The sequence below is a fragment of the Malaclemys terrapin genome, chromosome 10 (assembly GCF_027887155.1).
Source record: "Malaclemys terrapin pileata isolate rMalTer1 chromosome 10, rMalTer1.hap1, whole genome shotgun sequence".
In the NCBI taxonomy this organism is placed as follows: domain Eukaryota; kingdom Metazoa; phylum Chordata; order Testudines; family Emydidae; genus Malaclemys; species Malaclemys terrapin.
The window spans coordinates 8,011,694-8,027,988 of record NC_071514.1 but is presented as its reverse complement, the minus strand read 5'-3'; the positions used below and the strand labels follow the sequence as shown (position 1 = coordinate 8,027,988).

At 42.9% G+C, this 16,295-nt stretch overlaps 1 protein-coding gene across 4 annotated transcripts in view; it reads left to right on the top strand.

The window, feature by feature from the left end:
• Positions 1-9,426, top strand: part of ASB7 (ankyrin repeat and SOCS box containing 7) — a 41,289-nt gene extending 31,863 nt beyond the window's left edge. For 3 of the 4 annotated variants that reach the window (XM_054043090.1, XM_054043089.1, XM_054043088.1), the window contains one exon: positions 7,018-9,426. In XM_054043090.1, coding sequence (XP_053899065.1) covers positions 7,018-7,157 — 140 coding nt within the window. In that variant the 3' untranslated portion in view covers positions 7,158-9,426. Of the gene's footprint in view, positions 1-948; positions 2,820-3,636; positions 4,115-7,017 lie in introns of those variants that run through there. The other variant, XR_008446556.1, reaches the window with a different exon arrangement.
• Positions 9,427-16,295: the final 6,869 nt, after the last annotated feature.

The following is a 16,295-nucleotide window of genomic DNA, read 5'->3' as shown; positions in this document are numbered from 1 at the left end:
CAAGCAATTGTCTTAGTACAAGAAGAGACCACTCTAAAGATCAACAATGTTTTTCTAAATAAATAATTTTAATTAACATAATAAACCTCTGGAACTTGCTTTGCAAGCAATTGAGGCATCTAACTTAACGAAAAATGTTACACATTTTATGAGAACAAAAATCTGTCCCACTAAGTGGGATAAATCACAGAGCCATCATTACTCCATAGTTTAGACCATAAAATAATTAGTGATGCGATAGGAAGAAATTTGTCTAGGATGAGTGGAGTATTGCACAAATAAACGGATTACGGGAATTTCTACTTTCCTCTGAAGCATCATCTGACATTGATGGATTGCTTTTGGAGAGGAGAGACAAGATGAAATGTCAGCTATAAGAACAGATTAGTAGTTCTACCCACTTCTAATTTTTGTGGTCTTTATTATAAGACACAAAACAGCCATCTGTAAAATAGCTGATTTACTCATGTGGATGTTTTACCAAACCTTGAGCCCCACAAGAGCAATGAGTGTTCACTGGCTTGATCATAACTGTAATAACACAAATATAACAATAAAAGAACAACTCCAAAATAAAATTTGCAACAAAATAGATGCCAGTTTGGGAACGGGCAAGGAATGTCTTTAAGTGGTATTTACTGTCTATAGAACTAGTTTGTATCTCATTGCGGTCCATGAGTCAGGTTGTTGGTTTGAAAGTCCTTCTACTCTTTGTTTATTCTTTCCTGTTCTACTTCTTTAAAAATCTTATTAGCCTAAATATCCTTCCAAAGTCATGATGCAGCAAATTCTCCCTGCTTGTTCTCTCCTAATCATTTTTAGTCAGAACTTTATTCATCACTTAACCTGTCTTGCTTTGCCAAGTTACTAATAACATTTTACATTTGCCAAGCTAAGGTTCACTGATGTTGGTCTATAATCCTTAAATTTTTTTTCTTTTTCATTCAGATGCAACCAAGAATGAGTAAGTGCTCTAGACACCGTTTCTAATAAATCACAAATGCATTAATAACCCTGGAATTTGCAAGGCATGACCTAAGACACTAAAAGCCACTAGATATAGCAACTGGTGCTTAACATTGGAAATGTCCTTTGTTAACACGTTCACAGGAAATATTCTTAGGGCTTATCAGGGGGAAATGTCAAACTTTTGATAATCGGGTCTCTAGTAACTCCCTAAATTTTAACTGCTGGCCAATTTCTTCTGGCTATTTTACATTGTCTGTTCTGTTTTACTCAAACAGATCACAGGATGTTAATGTAATTCTGAAACCAGAAATCATTGGCTCATAGCTGTATTCTTGTGTGCACTAATACACACATGGAATATCCTAGTGTTCGCTAGCAGCAAACACTGTTTTTTCTAGTTAAAGTTTAAAAGATGCTTCCATTTCATTTCGTTTTGTTTCATTCCTTGATAAATTTATCAGAAGCTTTTCTTTGGGAGTATGAAACTTCCCATGCTTGGTCTCAGGTCAAAAACCATTTTTTCCCCACACCCTGAAGCTTAAGTATGTGAACTGTATAACTTCACTCATATATATTATATTATCAAATAGAAATTTTCTATTATGTAGCTAAGTCATCAGTGATCTATAATGAGAACCACAACATCATGACTGAAATATATTTTTTTAAAAATTAGCATTTAACTACCATGATGTTGAGTGTCCTAGAAATATTATTGCTGGCATGAAAGAAAAAGACTTTTGGAGCTTACTTCAAATCTAGTAACTTTCAAATTGAGCTTAAAATAGTTTCCAGTACTACACCTGCCGGACTTTACTTCTCCTGCTGATTTTTGTTCTTACAAAGACAAAATTCAATTGTAAATGTGACTCTCCATCCTGTTGTGTGAAAAAGGGTGAAACTCTCTACATAGGAAGTGCTGAAGTATGCACCGAGTAAACCAGAAAAAATAGAAATAACATATCCCGTTATACGGGGGTTGGGTCTTCTAATAATAGAAGGTAAACCATGTAGACAGAAGTCGACTATCACGTTTAACAAGACTGTAGAATGCAAGTGAACTTGCGTCAATTGCGTACCCTTGTCTATGCTACACAATTTTGTCAACAAAAGTCAGGTTTCATCGACAAAACAGTGGAGGTGTACACACTACAATGCTCCTTCTGCGGACAAAACTCTCCTACTTTGCCCACAAAATAAAACCACCTTGATGAGAAGCATAGTTTTTTGCGGCTAAGTTATACTGACAAAGTGTCGGTGTAGATACCGCGCTTGGTTATGTCGCTGTAAATGGCCTCCAGGCGGTGTCCCACAATGCCCATCCTGACCGCTCTGGGCAGCAGTTTGAACTTTGCTGCCCTGTACCCAGGTAAACAAGTTTCCACCCCTCCCTTTTTAAAAGGCCCGGGAATTTTTGAAATTCCACTTCCAGTTTTCTCGGCATGGAGAACTCGCATCGCAGCTTCCCAGCTGACTGTGGCGGCTCCTCGCAGCAACTCTCCCCCGCTTGGAGAACACCCAAGTTGTTGGATCTGCTGGCACTATAGGGAGAGGAGGCTGCGCTGAAGACCTGCCACTTCTGTAAGGAGCTGGACGTCATCCGTGGCGGTGACCCCGAACGCCACCTCCCAGAGCCCCGTGAATACTTTGGCAGGGCTGGAGGCAGTGGATAGTGGACCTAACCCCAAGGACGAAGTCATGGACAAGGAGGTCAAGTTGGAGGACAATGGGGAGCACACAGCAGGTTCGTCCGGTGGCGTGGCGAGTCGGGACCTCTTTTCCACTCTGGACCTCTAGCCAGCCCCAGCAGTCCGTCCCTGGCATACATGATACGTGAGAGAAGAGCCCTGGTAAGTGATCTTTTTGAGTTGATGCTGCTTGGTTATATGAGGTAGAGCTGTCCTTTGCTCTGTATGCTCTAGAAGTGGATGAAGCGATAGATATGTACAAGACTAGCTGTGTTTGAGTGTGCTCCACATTCCCTTGTGCAGCTAAGCAGTGCAGCGGAACAGTGTCTATATGCATCCGAAGAAGTGGGCTGTAGTCCACGAAAGCTTATGCTCTAATAAATTTGTTAGTCTCTAAGGTGCCACAAGTACTCCTGTTCTTCTTTTAGTGTGTAAATGCACACCAAGATTTCACGGGAATCCTCCAGAGAGATCTCTAGGAAATTTTCCTGGAGGTACTCACCAATCCTGTGCCAAAGGTTCCTTGGCAGAGCTGCTTTGTTCCTTCACCTATTGTAGGAAACTTTCCCACGTCACTTGGCAATCACTTATGCTGGGACCAAAGCGGCATAGGCAAGCGGCACAGGGACCGGGTCTGAAGCCGCACGCATGCAGGAGATGCACCCTTGCATTCCTGCTTATCCTCAGGAGTGAGATACTGGCTTCTGCCACCTTTTTCTGCAGGAATGGGTCATTGAATATTGTCCCTAGTCACCTGCACTAATCCCCATAAATAACCACCTAGACCCTTTGCCCTATCTTGAATGCCAAACCCCACCCAGCCCAAAGTCTAGAGTGTTTAGAGTGTTCACTGGGATGTGTGCTCTCTAAAGGGTAGTACGAAAGTGATTCATATGTCAAGAGGTATTGTTACTATGATTCAATACTGTGTGCGAACTAACAATAATGATTCTGTGTATTGTTTCTTGTGCTTCTGCAGATGTGGCCTTCAGGGGAACCCCCTATGCACCTGCAGAGTGCCTCTGCCAGATAAGAAAGCAACCAAGGCAGAGCAAGGAGCGCATGTTCCGGGAGATACTGCAATCCCAGAGGCTGAATAAACAGAGCTCAGGGAGTGGAGAGACCCTGAAGGAAAAAAATAGAAAGGCAGGACAGAAAGGAGAGTGAGGAGCACGTTGTAAGGGGCCAAGAGCGGATGATAAAAGTGATGGAGGAGCAAACAGAGATGTTGAAGTCCCTAATCACGCTCCCTGCAGAACACATGTGTGCTCATCCCCCTCTGCAGCCGATACAGAACTGCTTTCCATGCCCTTCCCAAACTCTTCCCACACGTTCCTTGTAACTTCCCAGAACATCTCGGTACCTCGTTCCCTCCATTCCGACAGACAGCTTCCAAAATGATAGCTGGACTTACACATGACTAGGAGAACCTACACTGCCTTGCACTCTTATCTCTCCTCCCACCAAGCTTTTTGTGTGTGTTGTTAATTGGTATTTAATAAAAACAAACTCTCGGAAAGATAACCTTCTTTATTTGTCTCCTTCACATAGTGGTTGCTGCTGGTAGTAATACAGTGTCAGTTTGATAATTGGCCGAATACAAATCCCAGTCAAGAAACATCAAAATTTTCATGCAAGGCGGCAAGTTAATAAAGCATGGCAGAGTGCTGTATTGCTGGGGCTTTATCAAAATGTTGCCTTAAAGCCTCCATGATTCAAATAGCCCCCTGTTGTGCCCCTTTAATAGCCCTGGTATCTGGCTGTTCAAATTCAGCAACCAGGCAATCTGCCTCTGCGCTCCACCCCAGGGGAAACTTTTCACCCTTAGCCTCACAAATAATGGAGCATGCAAAATGTTTTCCTCATTTAGGTCTAACCTTCCATAAAGGCATCGCCAGTGCACTTTTAATCTGCCAAAGGCACATTCCATGGTCATTCTGCACCTGCTCAGCCTATTGTTGAAGTATTCCTTGCTGCTGTCCAGGTTTTCTGTGTAAGGCTTCATGAGCCACGGCTGTAAGGGTACACTGGATCTCCTAGGATCACGATGGGCATTTTAGTATCCCCCACTGGAATCTTCTGGTCTGGAAAGAAAGTCCCTGCTTGGAGCTTTCTGTACAGGCCAGTGTTCCTGGTCAGTAAAACGCCCACAGTGATTTACAAGTGCGTGCAATACCATAGAGAAGTACCCCTTTCTATTAATGTACTCTGTCACAAAATTGGGGCCAAAATTGGATTATGTATGCCATCTGTTGTCCCTTTGCAGCTAGGGAATCCACTATTGCTGCAAAGCCATCCACTATTTCACGCATATTGCCAAGAGTCACCGTCCTTCGTAGCAGGGTGTGATTAATGGCCTCGCACACTTGCGTTAACGCAGTTCCAAAAGGTCGACTTCCTGACTCTAAACTGATTCATAACTAGTAGCAGTCTGGAGTTGCCAGCTTTCACACTGCGATTGCCGTGCGCTTCTCCACCGAGTGGGCATCTTTCATTTTGGTGTCCTTATGCCGCAGTGCTGGGGCAAACTCTGCACACAGTTCCAGGAAGGTGGCTTTCCACATCTGAAAGTTCTGCAGCCACTGCTCGTCATCTCAGACCTGCATAATGATGTGATCCCACCACTCAGTTCTTGTTTCCCGAGCCCAAAAGCGACAGTCCACCATCTTCGGCTGCTCTGTGAATGCCAAAAGTAATCTGGTGTTTCTTTCCCTGGCACACAGTAGGTCAGGCAACTCTGATTCCTGTTCAGATTGGGAGCTCCTGATGTACTGCAGGACCATCTGCGATGTGTTCATAACAGTGACCACAGCAGTAGAGAGCAGTGAGGGATCTATCCTTTCAGACAGAGATGTTGGGCGCACAATAAACAGGCTATTGAAAAATGCTGTGAATGCTGGGATGGAAAGAACTGCATCATGGGATGTTGAGCCTGCACCCATGATGCACTGCGATCCACTCTGTCTTCCCACAACTCCTAGCTGCAGAAGGTAGCGAGTAGCACAGTGGGATAGCTACCTACAGTGCACTGCTCTCCCCGTCGATGCTAGAGCACTAATTGTGGATGTGCTCTGCCGGCAGAAGGAGTTCTAGTGTGAACATGCACAAGCAGTGTAATTATACCGGTTTTTGATTGTCAGCTTAACTTACGTCAACAAAACTCTGTAGTGTAGACAAGGCCTCAGACTTTCATTTGGAATGGAGTAACTCCAAACTCGAGATGAATATGCCTTCAATAAAGTGACTAACTCAAGTCTAGAGGATAAGAGGATCCTATCACCTTTATTTTGTAGCCTTGTTGCCTAATGTACATAGATGCGCCGAGAACATTGTACCATTTACCTTATAACCTGCAATTGCAGAGGTTTCAAGAACCATTTTATTGAAAGCATTGCCTGTTTTGAGACAAGATTCTTATTTACATGTTCGCTATCTAGGAAATCTTGAAGAAACTGGAAAATATTTCATTTAAATTGTTCAGCTTGATTTCTGTTGAGTAAACTGTTTACATGTTTGTTTTAATGATTTTGGGAAAAACAATAGAAATTGTCTACTTGGTGCAATCCGTGCCTTTTTTCTTTCTTTGAGAGGGCAAATGCCACCTTTCACCACTAACTATTAGGAAGATGATAAACGATTGCAGTAAGGTCTACTGATTACAGATTATTTTGAGATAGCAGTATAAGCATTTACATGTGTCCCCGGTACCCCGTCTATTCAAGGTCATTGAAAACAAATTGTAAGATGTTTCCACTCACACAGTCATCTGCTGCTTTTATGATGCTTAATTGTTTTAGGGGTCTGCTTTTTTCAATGTAGGAAATATTTGAAGTTAAAACATTTTGTGTATTATAACTGGTGACATACATAAACTTCAAGGGTGAAAGTATTCCATAGCATTTATTTTGAGATACTACTGGCTAAGTTAAGTGTTTTGGGGGCTGACTTTCCAAACTGCTCAGAGTCCAGCAGTTCCCTTTAAAGATAATCAGCCTAAATGGGAACTCAGTTCTTCAGAAAAATCTAGCCATTAACGTTTTTGCTGACGTGGTCGTGGCACTGGCAGATCATTACCTCCATGAACTGTGGTCAGCCCTGGTCTCAACTCACTCTACAGGGAAATACATATATAACCTACATTCTGAATGTGTTAGAAACTAAAGGCCTTTTCTCTTGGTTGGAGGGGGAAAGTGCGATTATTAAACTTGGCCATATGATCCTTGAATTGCTTAAACCATACCCTCTAAGTTGACTGCTTGTTCATCTTCAGAGCTGGACATAAAATAATATAAATAAACTTTTGAAGCACATTTTAAATGTGATTCTTACTTAAATATGTTCCTTTTGTCTTTCATTTCAGGACAGCCCAGAAACTTGCAAGATCTATGCCGAATTAAAATCCGCCAGTGTATAGGCCTTCAAAACCTAAAACTGCTTGATGAACTACCCATTGCCAAGGTCATCAAAGACTATTTAAAACACAAGTTTGATGATATCTGATATCCATGAAGAAAAGAACTCTGAGCAAGCTTAGTAATATTCCAGATACTTAAAGAGGCTTGTTGCCTTGCACAAAGTATATCCTATGCAAATTCTGATTTTTCTATAAGTCAGAAGGCAGGTATACACTTCCTTGGGTTTTTTATACCACATGCTAGAAGGTCTTAATTTTTTGGTTTCTTGGTCCAAGTTTACAAGGTCCAAGCTTTCTATACAATATTACATTTTAAAAATTTGTTGTTGTTTTTTTTTAAATGAGGCGTGCAGATTTGCAATGGAAATGGAACATAGTATATTCAAAGGAAGTGATTGGTTCTGATTGGCATGCATAGTATTGTAAGCCATCTGAGCGATTGTTAAACAAAATGAGGTTTGGAGACTAAGGCACCAGTCCTGCAAAGGGACCCATGTGGGCAGACCTTTATGTCCACACAGTCTCTTTGATTGATGGGACTTTGTGTAGGTGTAAACCTCTGCCCATGTGTATCATTTTGAGAATAGTAACCATGGTTTCTTGGGACATACTGTACAAATGCCATGTGGAAACTTTTTAAAAATGCAGTCACCCTGTTCAATTTTAAAATGTATAAGTTGGCTCTTTTTATACTGTTCTTTTCCTAATTCCTGTAGTTTGGATGTCCATAAATCCAGGATCTCTGCTTTCCTGATATTCTCTGTAAGTGGGCTATTGTTTGTAACTATATTTTTAACAGTGACAGTACACTGCACAGAGTCATACAGTCTCTATTTTTTACATTAAGTTAAGGGGAAACAAGTTTAGATTTTGAAGCCAATGTATTCTGTTTCTCATACAGTGCCTCCTGTGCAATAATCTTTCTAATGTATTTTGTCCATGATTGTGTGACTTTCGCACCGTTTCTTACTTCGCCTCAATGCATTATTTGTGAAAATAGGAACTGCTGCTTTATTGTAGCATTGATGCAGAAATGCTATAATGATGTGTCAGTTGCTGTTACAATCCCTGAATTTGTTGAATGTATAACTTGGCTGTTTTATTTCCCTTTGAGATGAAATTTCTCATACAGCTTGTTAGGCCAGATCTCTCTTTAAATTGCTATTATTCAGCTAAGTCATTTTATTTTAAAGGGGTTAAAAAATTTTTTTGTTGCATTCAAATGTTTTTGATTTGCTTGAAGTTGACTAGGATGTAGTCTCCATTGATAAGTGCACATAACCCCCATTAATTTGGGTGTTCCTTGTGCACTGACAAGAAAATAGTCCCCTTAGCATTAGAAGCTTAAATTTTGCAAACACTAAGTGGGTGGTTCTTAACCTGAAACCGGCAAGTGATTTCAGTAGTTAAATTTTCCTTTTTTGTTTTCATCATAAGCATTAATAAAGAGCCTGTTCCTAGTTGTCAATGGAAATAGAAGGCCTCAGCACCAAACAGAAATGGGCCAAAATGTGCAACCATTTTACTGTTTTCATTTTCAAGGGATTATGGAGTCAGTATAAAGTTCTTGTTGATGTTTTCTACTCCTGCTTTGCCATTGTAGTGGCTCCAAAAGAGACTTTATAATATCAGCAGTTCTCTCATACTAGTGATCTCAATGGAAGCTGGGAGATTGGGGAAACCATGTTGACTCTTCGTTTTTTCACACTGTCCCTTTCAAAATGTTACATAATTTTTTTTTTTTAAAAAAGGTGAAAGCAAGGAAAGCAAGTAAATTTAGATTAACTCTGCTGGTTCAGCCCTAATTCCTTGAAGCCAGGGATTGTAGTTTCCTCAAGCACAAATCTTATTGCTAATGATGGATGCACAGGAACCAAGGCAGCAAGGATTATCTCACCCTATTGTGCCTAGCCTTGCACAGGTTTCCGAACAATGGGTGATTTTAGAGACTCAGTGGCTCAGAGAAGGGGTAGCAGGATGTGGAGCCTTTCATCTCTGACTCACCAGTTCAAATCAAACCTGCTTCATCAGTGACCAAAAGTTAATATAACAGCAGCCTGTAGGAAGCAAGTTTGTCAGCTGTCCACACCACACATCAGTCACCACAGTTGTTGCTAATGTAGACCCTTATTGGCAGCCTCAGCAAAGAGGCCAGAGAATAACTGGGAAAGACAACTCTCCTCTATATATAGTGCTTCCTTTAGGTCAGGGGTTGGCAACGTTCGGCACGCGGCTCGCCAGGGTAAGCACCCTGGCGGGCCGGGCCAGTTTTATTTACCTGCTGACGCGGCAGGTTCGGCCGATCGCGGCCCCCACTGGCCGCGGTTTGCCGTCCCGGGCCAATGGGGAAGGCGAGAAGCGGCGCGGGCAAGCGATGTGCTGGCCGCGGCTTCTCGCCGCCCCCATTGGCCTGGGATGGCGAACCGCGGCCAGTGGGGGCCGCGATCGGCCGAACCTGCCGCGTCAGCAGGTAAATAAAACTGGCCCGGCCCGCCAGGGTGTTTACCCTGGCGAGCCGCGTGCCGAACGCTGCCAACCCCTGCTCTAGGTCATGAAGCACATTGGTGGCATTATAGTGTGGAGAGAGAGAGTGCTGTTCAGTAGTACCTTTTAATGAATACTCAAAACACCTTAACAGCTGATCTCTTCTGCTTTCTGTTCTGCAGTACCTAGGCATACTGAGGCACATTAGGAATGGGATGGCAGCTCTTAACTCTGATTCTTCAGTTTAGTTACGTTGATACAGAACCTTAACATTCTTTGTTTAAAGTATTTAATGTTGTTCATCTGCTTTCCTAAGTAACTTGCTTGATTTTAAACCATTTTCTTCCCCATCAGTGAAGGTGCATTTTTACAGGAATCTTTTCTGAAATAATTTAGACTGTATCTTAGTCAGAATCCATATTAAGATAAATTATTTGTTCTGTCTTGCTGCTGTGACTTCAGAAAATTATGAAAGACCTTGCTGGTAACAAAACTGCTATTTAATGAAGAAGTGTGTCATTCCATTATTTATTGAGTGAGGTTTGGTATTTTTAGTAACTGACATTTAAAGGAAACACTTTTACATTTTAGGCCAGTGCAAAACCTTTCTTTAAAAAAAAAATAAATAAATAAAAGATGCAGAAGTCTAATCCCCTTTAGGAAGGGTAAATTGTCAAAGGACCTGATCCAAATCCCGCTGCTGTCAATGGAAAGACTTCCACTGGGCTTTGGATGAGGCCTTAAGGCTCCGATTCAGCAAAGCACTTACGGTCTTACAGATAAGCATGTGCTTGAGTAGTCCTGTTGACCTCAGTGGGACTATTTATATACTTAAACTGTAGCACGTAATTAAGTTAGTAAAGTACAGGGTTTATTCATCATTCAAGCCAACTAGTTTTGAATGTTGTGGATCTATTCTGTTGTCACTCTCTTAAATGTGTATAATGCACAAGTAGTTAGAAAACACAAAGTGATTTGTTTTTTTCCATAATCTTTTGAATTAGAATGTGGAAAGATGAGTACATAATAGAAATGTATTGCATATCCTAATTTCATTCCCTTAATATACATTGGTGGTCATTTTATTGAATCTTTAATAATAGTAAAATTGGCAAATACACCAAAGAAACAGGCAAGCAAAAGATTCTGATCATTAATAAACTGCAAACCTCATCCTTTAAAAACAAAGCAGAAAGATTTTTGTAAATATGTTTATAAATGTACAGCAGAGTAAGAGTGGGTTTTTTTAGATTATTTAATTACCATATTTCTAAACTATTTACTACATTATAGACAATACTTGTTAGTTTGAAAAGCTTTTGAGTGTTTTGGTTTTTTAATTCATCATCCGTCATGCTTGGAATAACTCTGGCTTCCTTGGGATAGCGTGGAGAATTTAGTTTTCTGGCTATAGCTGGCAATAACAAGAGAACACATCTGGACAAAGAGGACTAGCGTGATTAATTTGTCATACAGACACCCTGAAGCAAGAGAGACTATATAGTTTGTTTACCAGAGTGGACCATATGGAAATTTTAAATCTTAACTTCTCAATAAAGTTGATCCAGAGCCCAGAATGTCACTGGGATGAGAGCAATTTACAATTTGCCCACAAATCTAGCTTCCATGCACCTTTTTGTGTTATCAATATCATGATGTATTTTGTTCTTCTTTTGTAATGTAAGTTCTGCTTTGGGTCAGTTTGAATTTTAAAAAATATTTAAATCTGGTTAAAATCTTTTGGGTTTATGTTCTATTTATTTCTAATCCAATGTTTTAATACTATAGTATCACTTTGCAGCTTTCCCTCAATGTCTGTCCTTCCTGACAACCCTTAATGCAGTAATGACAATGGATAACTAATGATGTGTAAACTTAGCTGTTGAGGCTCAGTTCTGCATTGAGATATGAATGCAGATCACCCTGAACTTAGTGCATTGCGTCAATAAATCTAAGGGCAAACTTGGGCAGTCAGGGCTGGACTGCCCAAAAGGGGGATCAACCCAGCCTCTAGTCATTTCCATACACGTTTCTATACACTCACTTGCATGCACAAGCTATAAAATGATGGCCAAATAGAAGTCATGTCTTGCAAATGGATCTGTCAGTATGCAGTGTATTTTTTTTTTTTTAAATACTGAAAAATGGAATAAGCAAGGCTACTTCTGAATATATCATTCAGGTGGGACCTGAGAACAAACAGCCAGCTTGGGTCCACCAGGAGCCTTTGTAAAGTACAAGTTATGACTTTTTTTTAGGGGCATTAAGAGGGTGGAGAGGGTGGGATTAGAACCCTAATGATTGCTCCGGTAGCCATCACAAATATTATACTTTATTAAAAGCTGGTGGAGAAGGGGATGTTTCCCTATTACTCAATAGCACCCCCTTGAGCAAGGTGCAAAAACTGAATTTGGATGTGCAGATTCTGTGCAACACATTACAACATGACTCATAAATTCCAAGCAGCTAAATGCTGTTACTAACAGCCTGGACAGATTTGGAAGACTAGTGAATTTTCTAAATGCGATGTTGTCAGTGGTGCTCCTGTTTATGTATCCTATTTCCTGCATTTGTTCAATTGTCAGCTGAAAAACAGTTGTTTTGTTTACAGCAATAATGGGTTTGCAAGCTGTTGACAAATAAGATTATGCATAGATAACAGTCCAGTGTAACCAGTATGCCTGCATTACTGGAAATTGTGCTTTATTTTATGGGACAAAGTATATTGTCTGTCGTGGTGCCAGAAAAAATGATTTTTGTAAACAGTGGGTGCAAAAATTGACTTGTTACCAGAGGCAGAATGGCCTGCAGGGGATGGGAGTTTGGAACTCTTAATCTTGAGTTCTTTTCTGGCTCTGCCACTGATTCTCTGTGTATCCTTGGCAGAGACTCTTCACCTCTCTATTCTTTCTGTTTCCCGTTTGTAGACTGAGGCTGACATCTATCTCAGGGCTTTTGAACTATATTTTGAAACTGAAAAAATGTTATACATGTGCTGAAATGTTGTCATTGCTACGGTCACTGGCAAATCTGAATCTTCTGTTCTACTTTTTGTTGACTTCTTGAGTTAGAATGTTAAAAACAGGTTTGTTTGTTAGCTTAATCTCAGGAAGGCAAGAAAAGCTGGAAGTGTATGTTACTTCCTGGAGCTGAGCTGCCACGATTTCCTCAGCCACTGGATTCTCTAGGGATCCACCCCATGCAGGCGGAGCCGTGGATAGTTGGAACCTGGAGCTGCATTATCCAATGAAGAGATCCGTACGTCACCTGCTGTCTGCTCACTTGTTGGAACCCTGCAGGGTTTCTGAACCTCTCTGTGGAGTCCAGGGGAAGTGTGGGAGACTGCTGCGGAGTAGGCTGATCTCCCTCTCTGCAGAGGGTCCCCTTTGTGTACGGATATGGAAGCACAACCAAGAGATCCTGTTAACTGGCCCATTGTTACCAGCTTGCATCATCCTGGGTGAGATGTTTGAGAACAATGGGTCTACTGGAGGAAGCACCCCTTACAGAATTTCCTTGACTGTTTGTTTGGTTTTATAGCAAGGTACATTGCAGGGTATAGCTTCATCATTTTTAAACTATTATTTACAAAATAAGAAATGACACCCACACTGGCTGCAAACTAGAAACTGAATAACTGTAAAGATTAGATTTACAGTTGCATTACTGTCCCCTCTATAGCAAAAGTTTGTAATCATCCTGCTCTACGAGTTATATAATATCTCAGTTCTATATAATACCAAATGCTACTCTTGGCATAAATCCAGAGTAACTCCACTGAAGTTCAGCTTTCAGCCTTGCTCCGAAAGAGTCTTTTTTGAAATGTATTTACAATGTTATAGAGGTGCTCTGCTAGCAACTCCAGCATTAGAGTTACATTATAAAAAGTCCTTGGGGGGGGGGGCAGAAACAGGAATTAAGCCTTCTCTAAAAATAGGGAGCCAGTAAATTCAGTTAGGAAACCAAACATTAACAGGAAAGGTTTGAAATGTTGCTGTGCCTGAGATTTTTTTTCACGGGTTGTTGGAGCAGCCATTGTCAACTTGATTTCTTTCACTGTATATCTACTCAAACTTCAGTAGAGAAGTGTATCCTGAGTAGAGCTGTTGAAATATGTAGTCTCTTCTTTAAAAAAAAAATTAATAAATGAGATTTTTAGGCTATTATTCCTTCCCATGCACCAAGGGTTGCTAATGGAGAAACTCTTTGCACATAACCATATGCATCACCCCTCCTGGTGTATTAGCATCTTCTCTATTAGCTGCTGAATTTGCACCCCACTTGTAAGTCTGCTCCTGTGCAGCCAACCTCCTACTTAAGAATGCTTTATAAAAACCTACACAATCAAAAATCTAATATAAGCTGGGTTGTGAAGGAGTTAGGGCTGTTACCTCACTCAAAGCCCCACAACTAAGGAAATGAAAAGTTAGGTAGCTGAACAGCACCGACAGGCCTGCCTACTCTATATGGCTTTTCCCTGTAGACGACTCATTTTCAGGCCCTTCTGTGCAGGTAAATTCCCTCTCACTAGCTATTTTTTTTAGAGTCACCTGCCTCCTTGGGAAGGAGAGCCCTTGGGAGCTGCTACACAGGTTGATGGCAGCCTACTCCCTCACCCTATCTCGCAGAGTTCAAGTCTCCTGCATGTCGTCTGCATAAACAAAGGGCAGATGCTGGTGAAGCGCTCAGCCTTTTGATCTTGGAGCCTGCTAGCTCGGGGGTTGCCCATGTGCCTCTGGCCCCGCTGATGCTGACTTCCCCAGGGCCAGTCGTCTTTCATATGTCTTCAGGGGCTGCCCATATGCTGCCAATTCCAGTCTTGGGGGCCACTGCCCCCCTTCACTTAAGAGCTCTGGGGTCTGTGTGGTGTGGGGATGCAGCTTCTCCATGCTTGCCAGGGCCCAACCCTGCAGGCAAACTGAGTCCCCGTGGGACTGGTTTTCTTTCCCAGATGATGGGGAAACTCGCTATCGTCATCAAATCCCTCTACTGCATTGGCTCTCAAACGTTTTTATGGGCGACCCCTTTCACATAGCAAGTCTCTGAGTGCGACCTCCCTTATAAATTAAAACACTTTTTAATCTATTTAACACCATTATAAATGCTGGAGGCAAAGTGGGATTTGGGGTGGAGGCTGACAGCTTGGGATCCCCCATGTAATAACCTCGTGACCTCCTGAGGGGTCCCTTCCCCCAGTTTGAGAGCCCCGGCTCTACTGGGTGGAGCTTGCTCAGCTGACAGGACTGGGCAGGAGTTAGCTGTGGCTGCCAGCCAGGTGACAAGGCTCTATTCTTCCCTGTGATGATCCTGGTACTCTTTGGGGGAGAGGGGATTTGGCCCCTCGAAGACTGGAGATGGGGGGTAGCCAGGCATCCCTTGAAGACAGATGAGGCGGTGTAGACTATGCGAGGCCCTGGGGCCTTCCCAGAAGTAAGAGAGCAGCTGAGGGTCCCGGGGATGGGATCAGAGGCAGATGGAAGAGTTTGAGGGGATAGACATACTCTGGGGCACTACAAGAATAGAAGCTGGGTGGGGGCAGACATATTGAAGATTTTGGGGGTCAGGTGTCCAGCCTCATCTCATGGTCACAGGGATGGGATTGAGGACTCTGGAGGCCTCACTCCCTGATATGGCTTCATTGCAAAGTCCAGCCATTCCAGTAGGAGAAAAGCAGGGACCTGCCTCCTGAGGGAGTGAGGAGCTTGGATGGAGGGGGATGTGTGTATTAGGGATTTGGGGGAATAGGAGGATGATGCTGGTCTGACCTCTTCGTTGGGGATATAGAGGGGCTTTGGGGGTGACTCTGCCTAGGGAAAGAGGAGCCAGGCATTACAGGTGGGAGATCAGGTACTGGGGGGAGAGCCAGAGGCATGGGAAGTAAGGCTGTGTGCCTGTTTTATGCGTAGGAGAAGCAGAGATGGGGTCGGAGCAGGGACTCGCACACCAGGGATGTTTATTGAGAGACATGGGACTTCCACTGTACACAAGGAAACCCTGTCCTTCCCCTGGGCTTTGCCTCTGAGTGGCAGGGCTGAGCTTTCCCTCCCCTCATGGAGCTTGAACTGTTCCTGGGGCTGATGGGACAGGTGCGTGGCATGAATGGGTATGAAATGTAGAGAGGTGATGTGGTGTGTGTGGGACGGGCAGAGGTGCACATAGAATGGGTGGGGAGGGTGTACAGAATGGGTGACTACGTATTCAGTGTGTGCTGGTGTACTCAGAGGGGTGAGTGTGGAATGAAGGGGTAGATGGGGTGTCTGGGAAGTATGGGCCTAATGGCTTTGTGGGTGGAAAGATAGGATGGAGTGAAAGGAGGTTTGAATAAATGCGGATTGACATGTACGGACTGAATGTGTGGAGTGGTGGAAGGAGGACGAATGGGCAAGGTGTCTGAATTCATAAAAATGTGAGTAAATTAGATTGTGATGATTGTTTGAGGATGATGGCAAGTGTGGTGCATACCCTCCCCCTCTTCGCCCCCAGACACACACCTTACTGTGATCGCAACGACCCTATACTATAGACTGGGGTGGGCAAACTTTTTGGCCTGAGGGCCGCATCGGATTTTGTAAATTGTATGGTGGGCCAGTTAGGGGAGGGGGTAATGGCCCGGCCCCTACCTCCCATCTGCCCCCCCCCGGGACTCCTGCCCCATCCAAACCCCTCTCCCCCCGTTTCCTGACGGCCCCTCTGGGGCCCCTGTCCCCTGACTGCCTCCGGACCCCCGCCACCCCATCCAA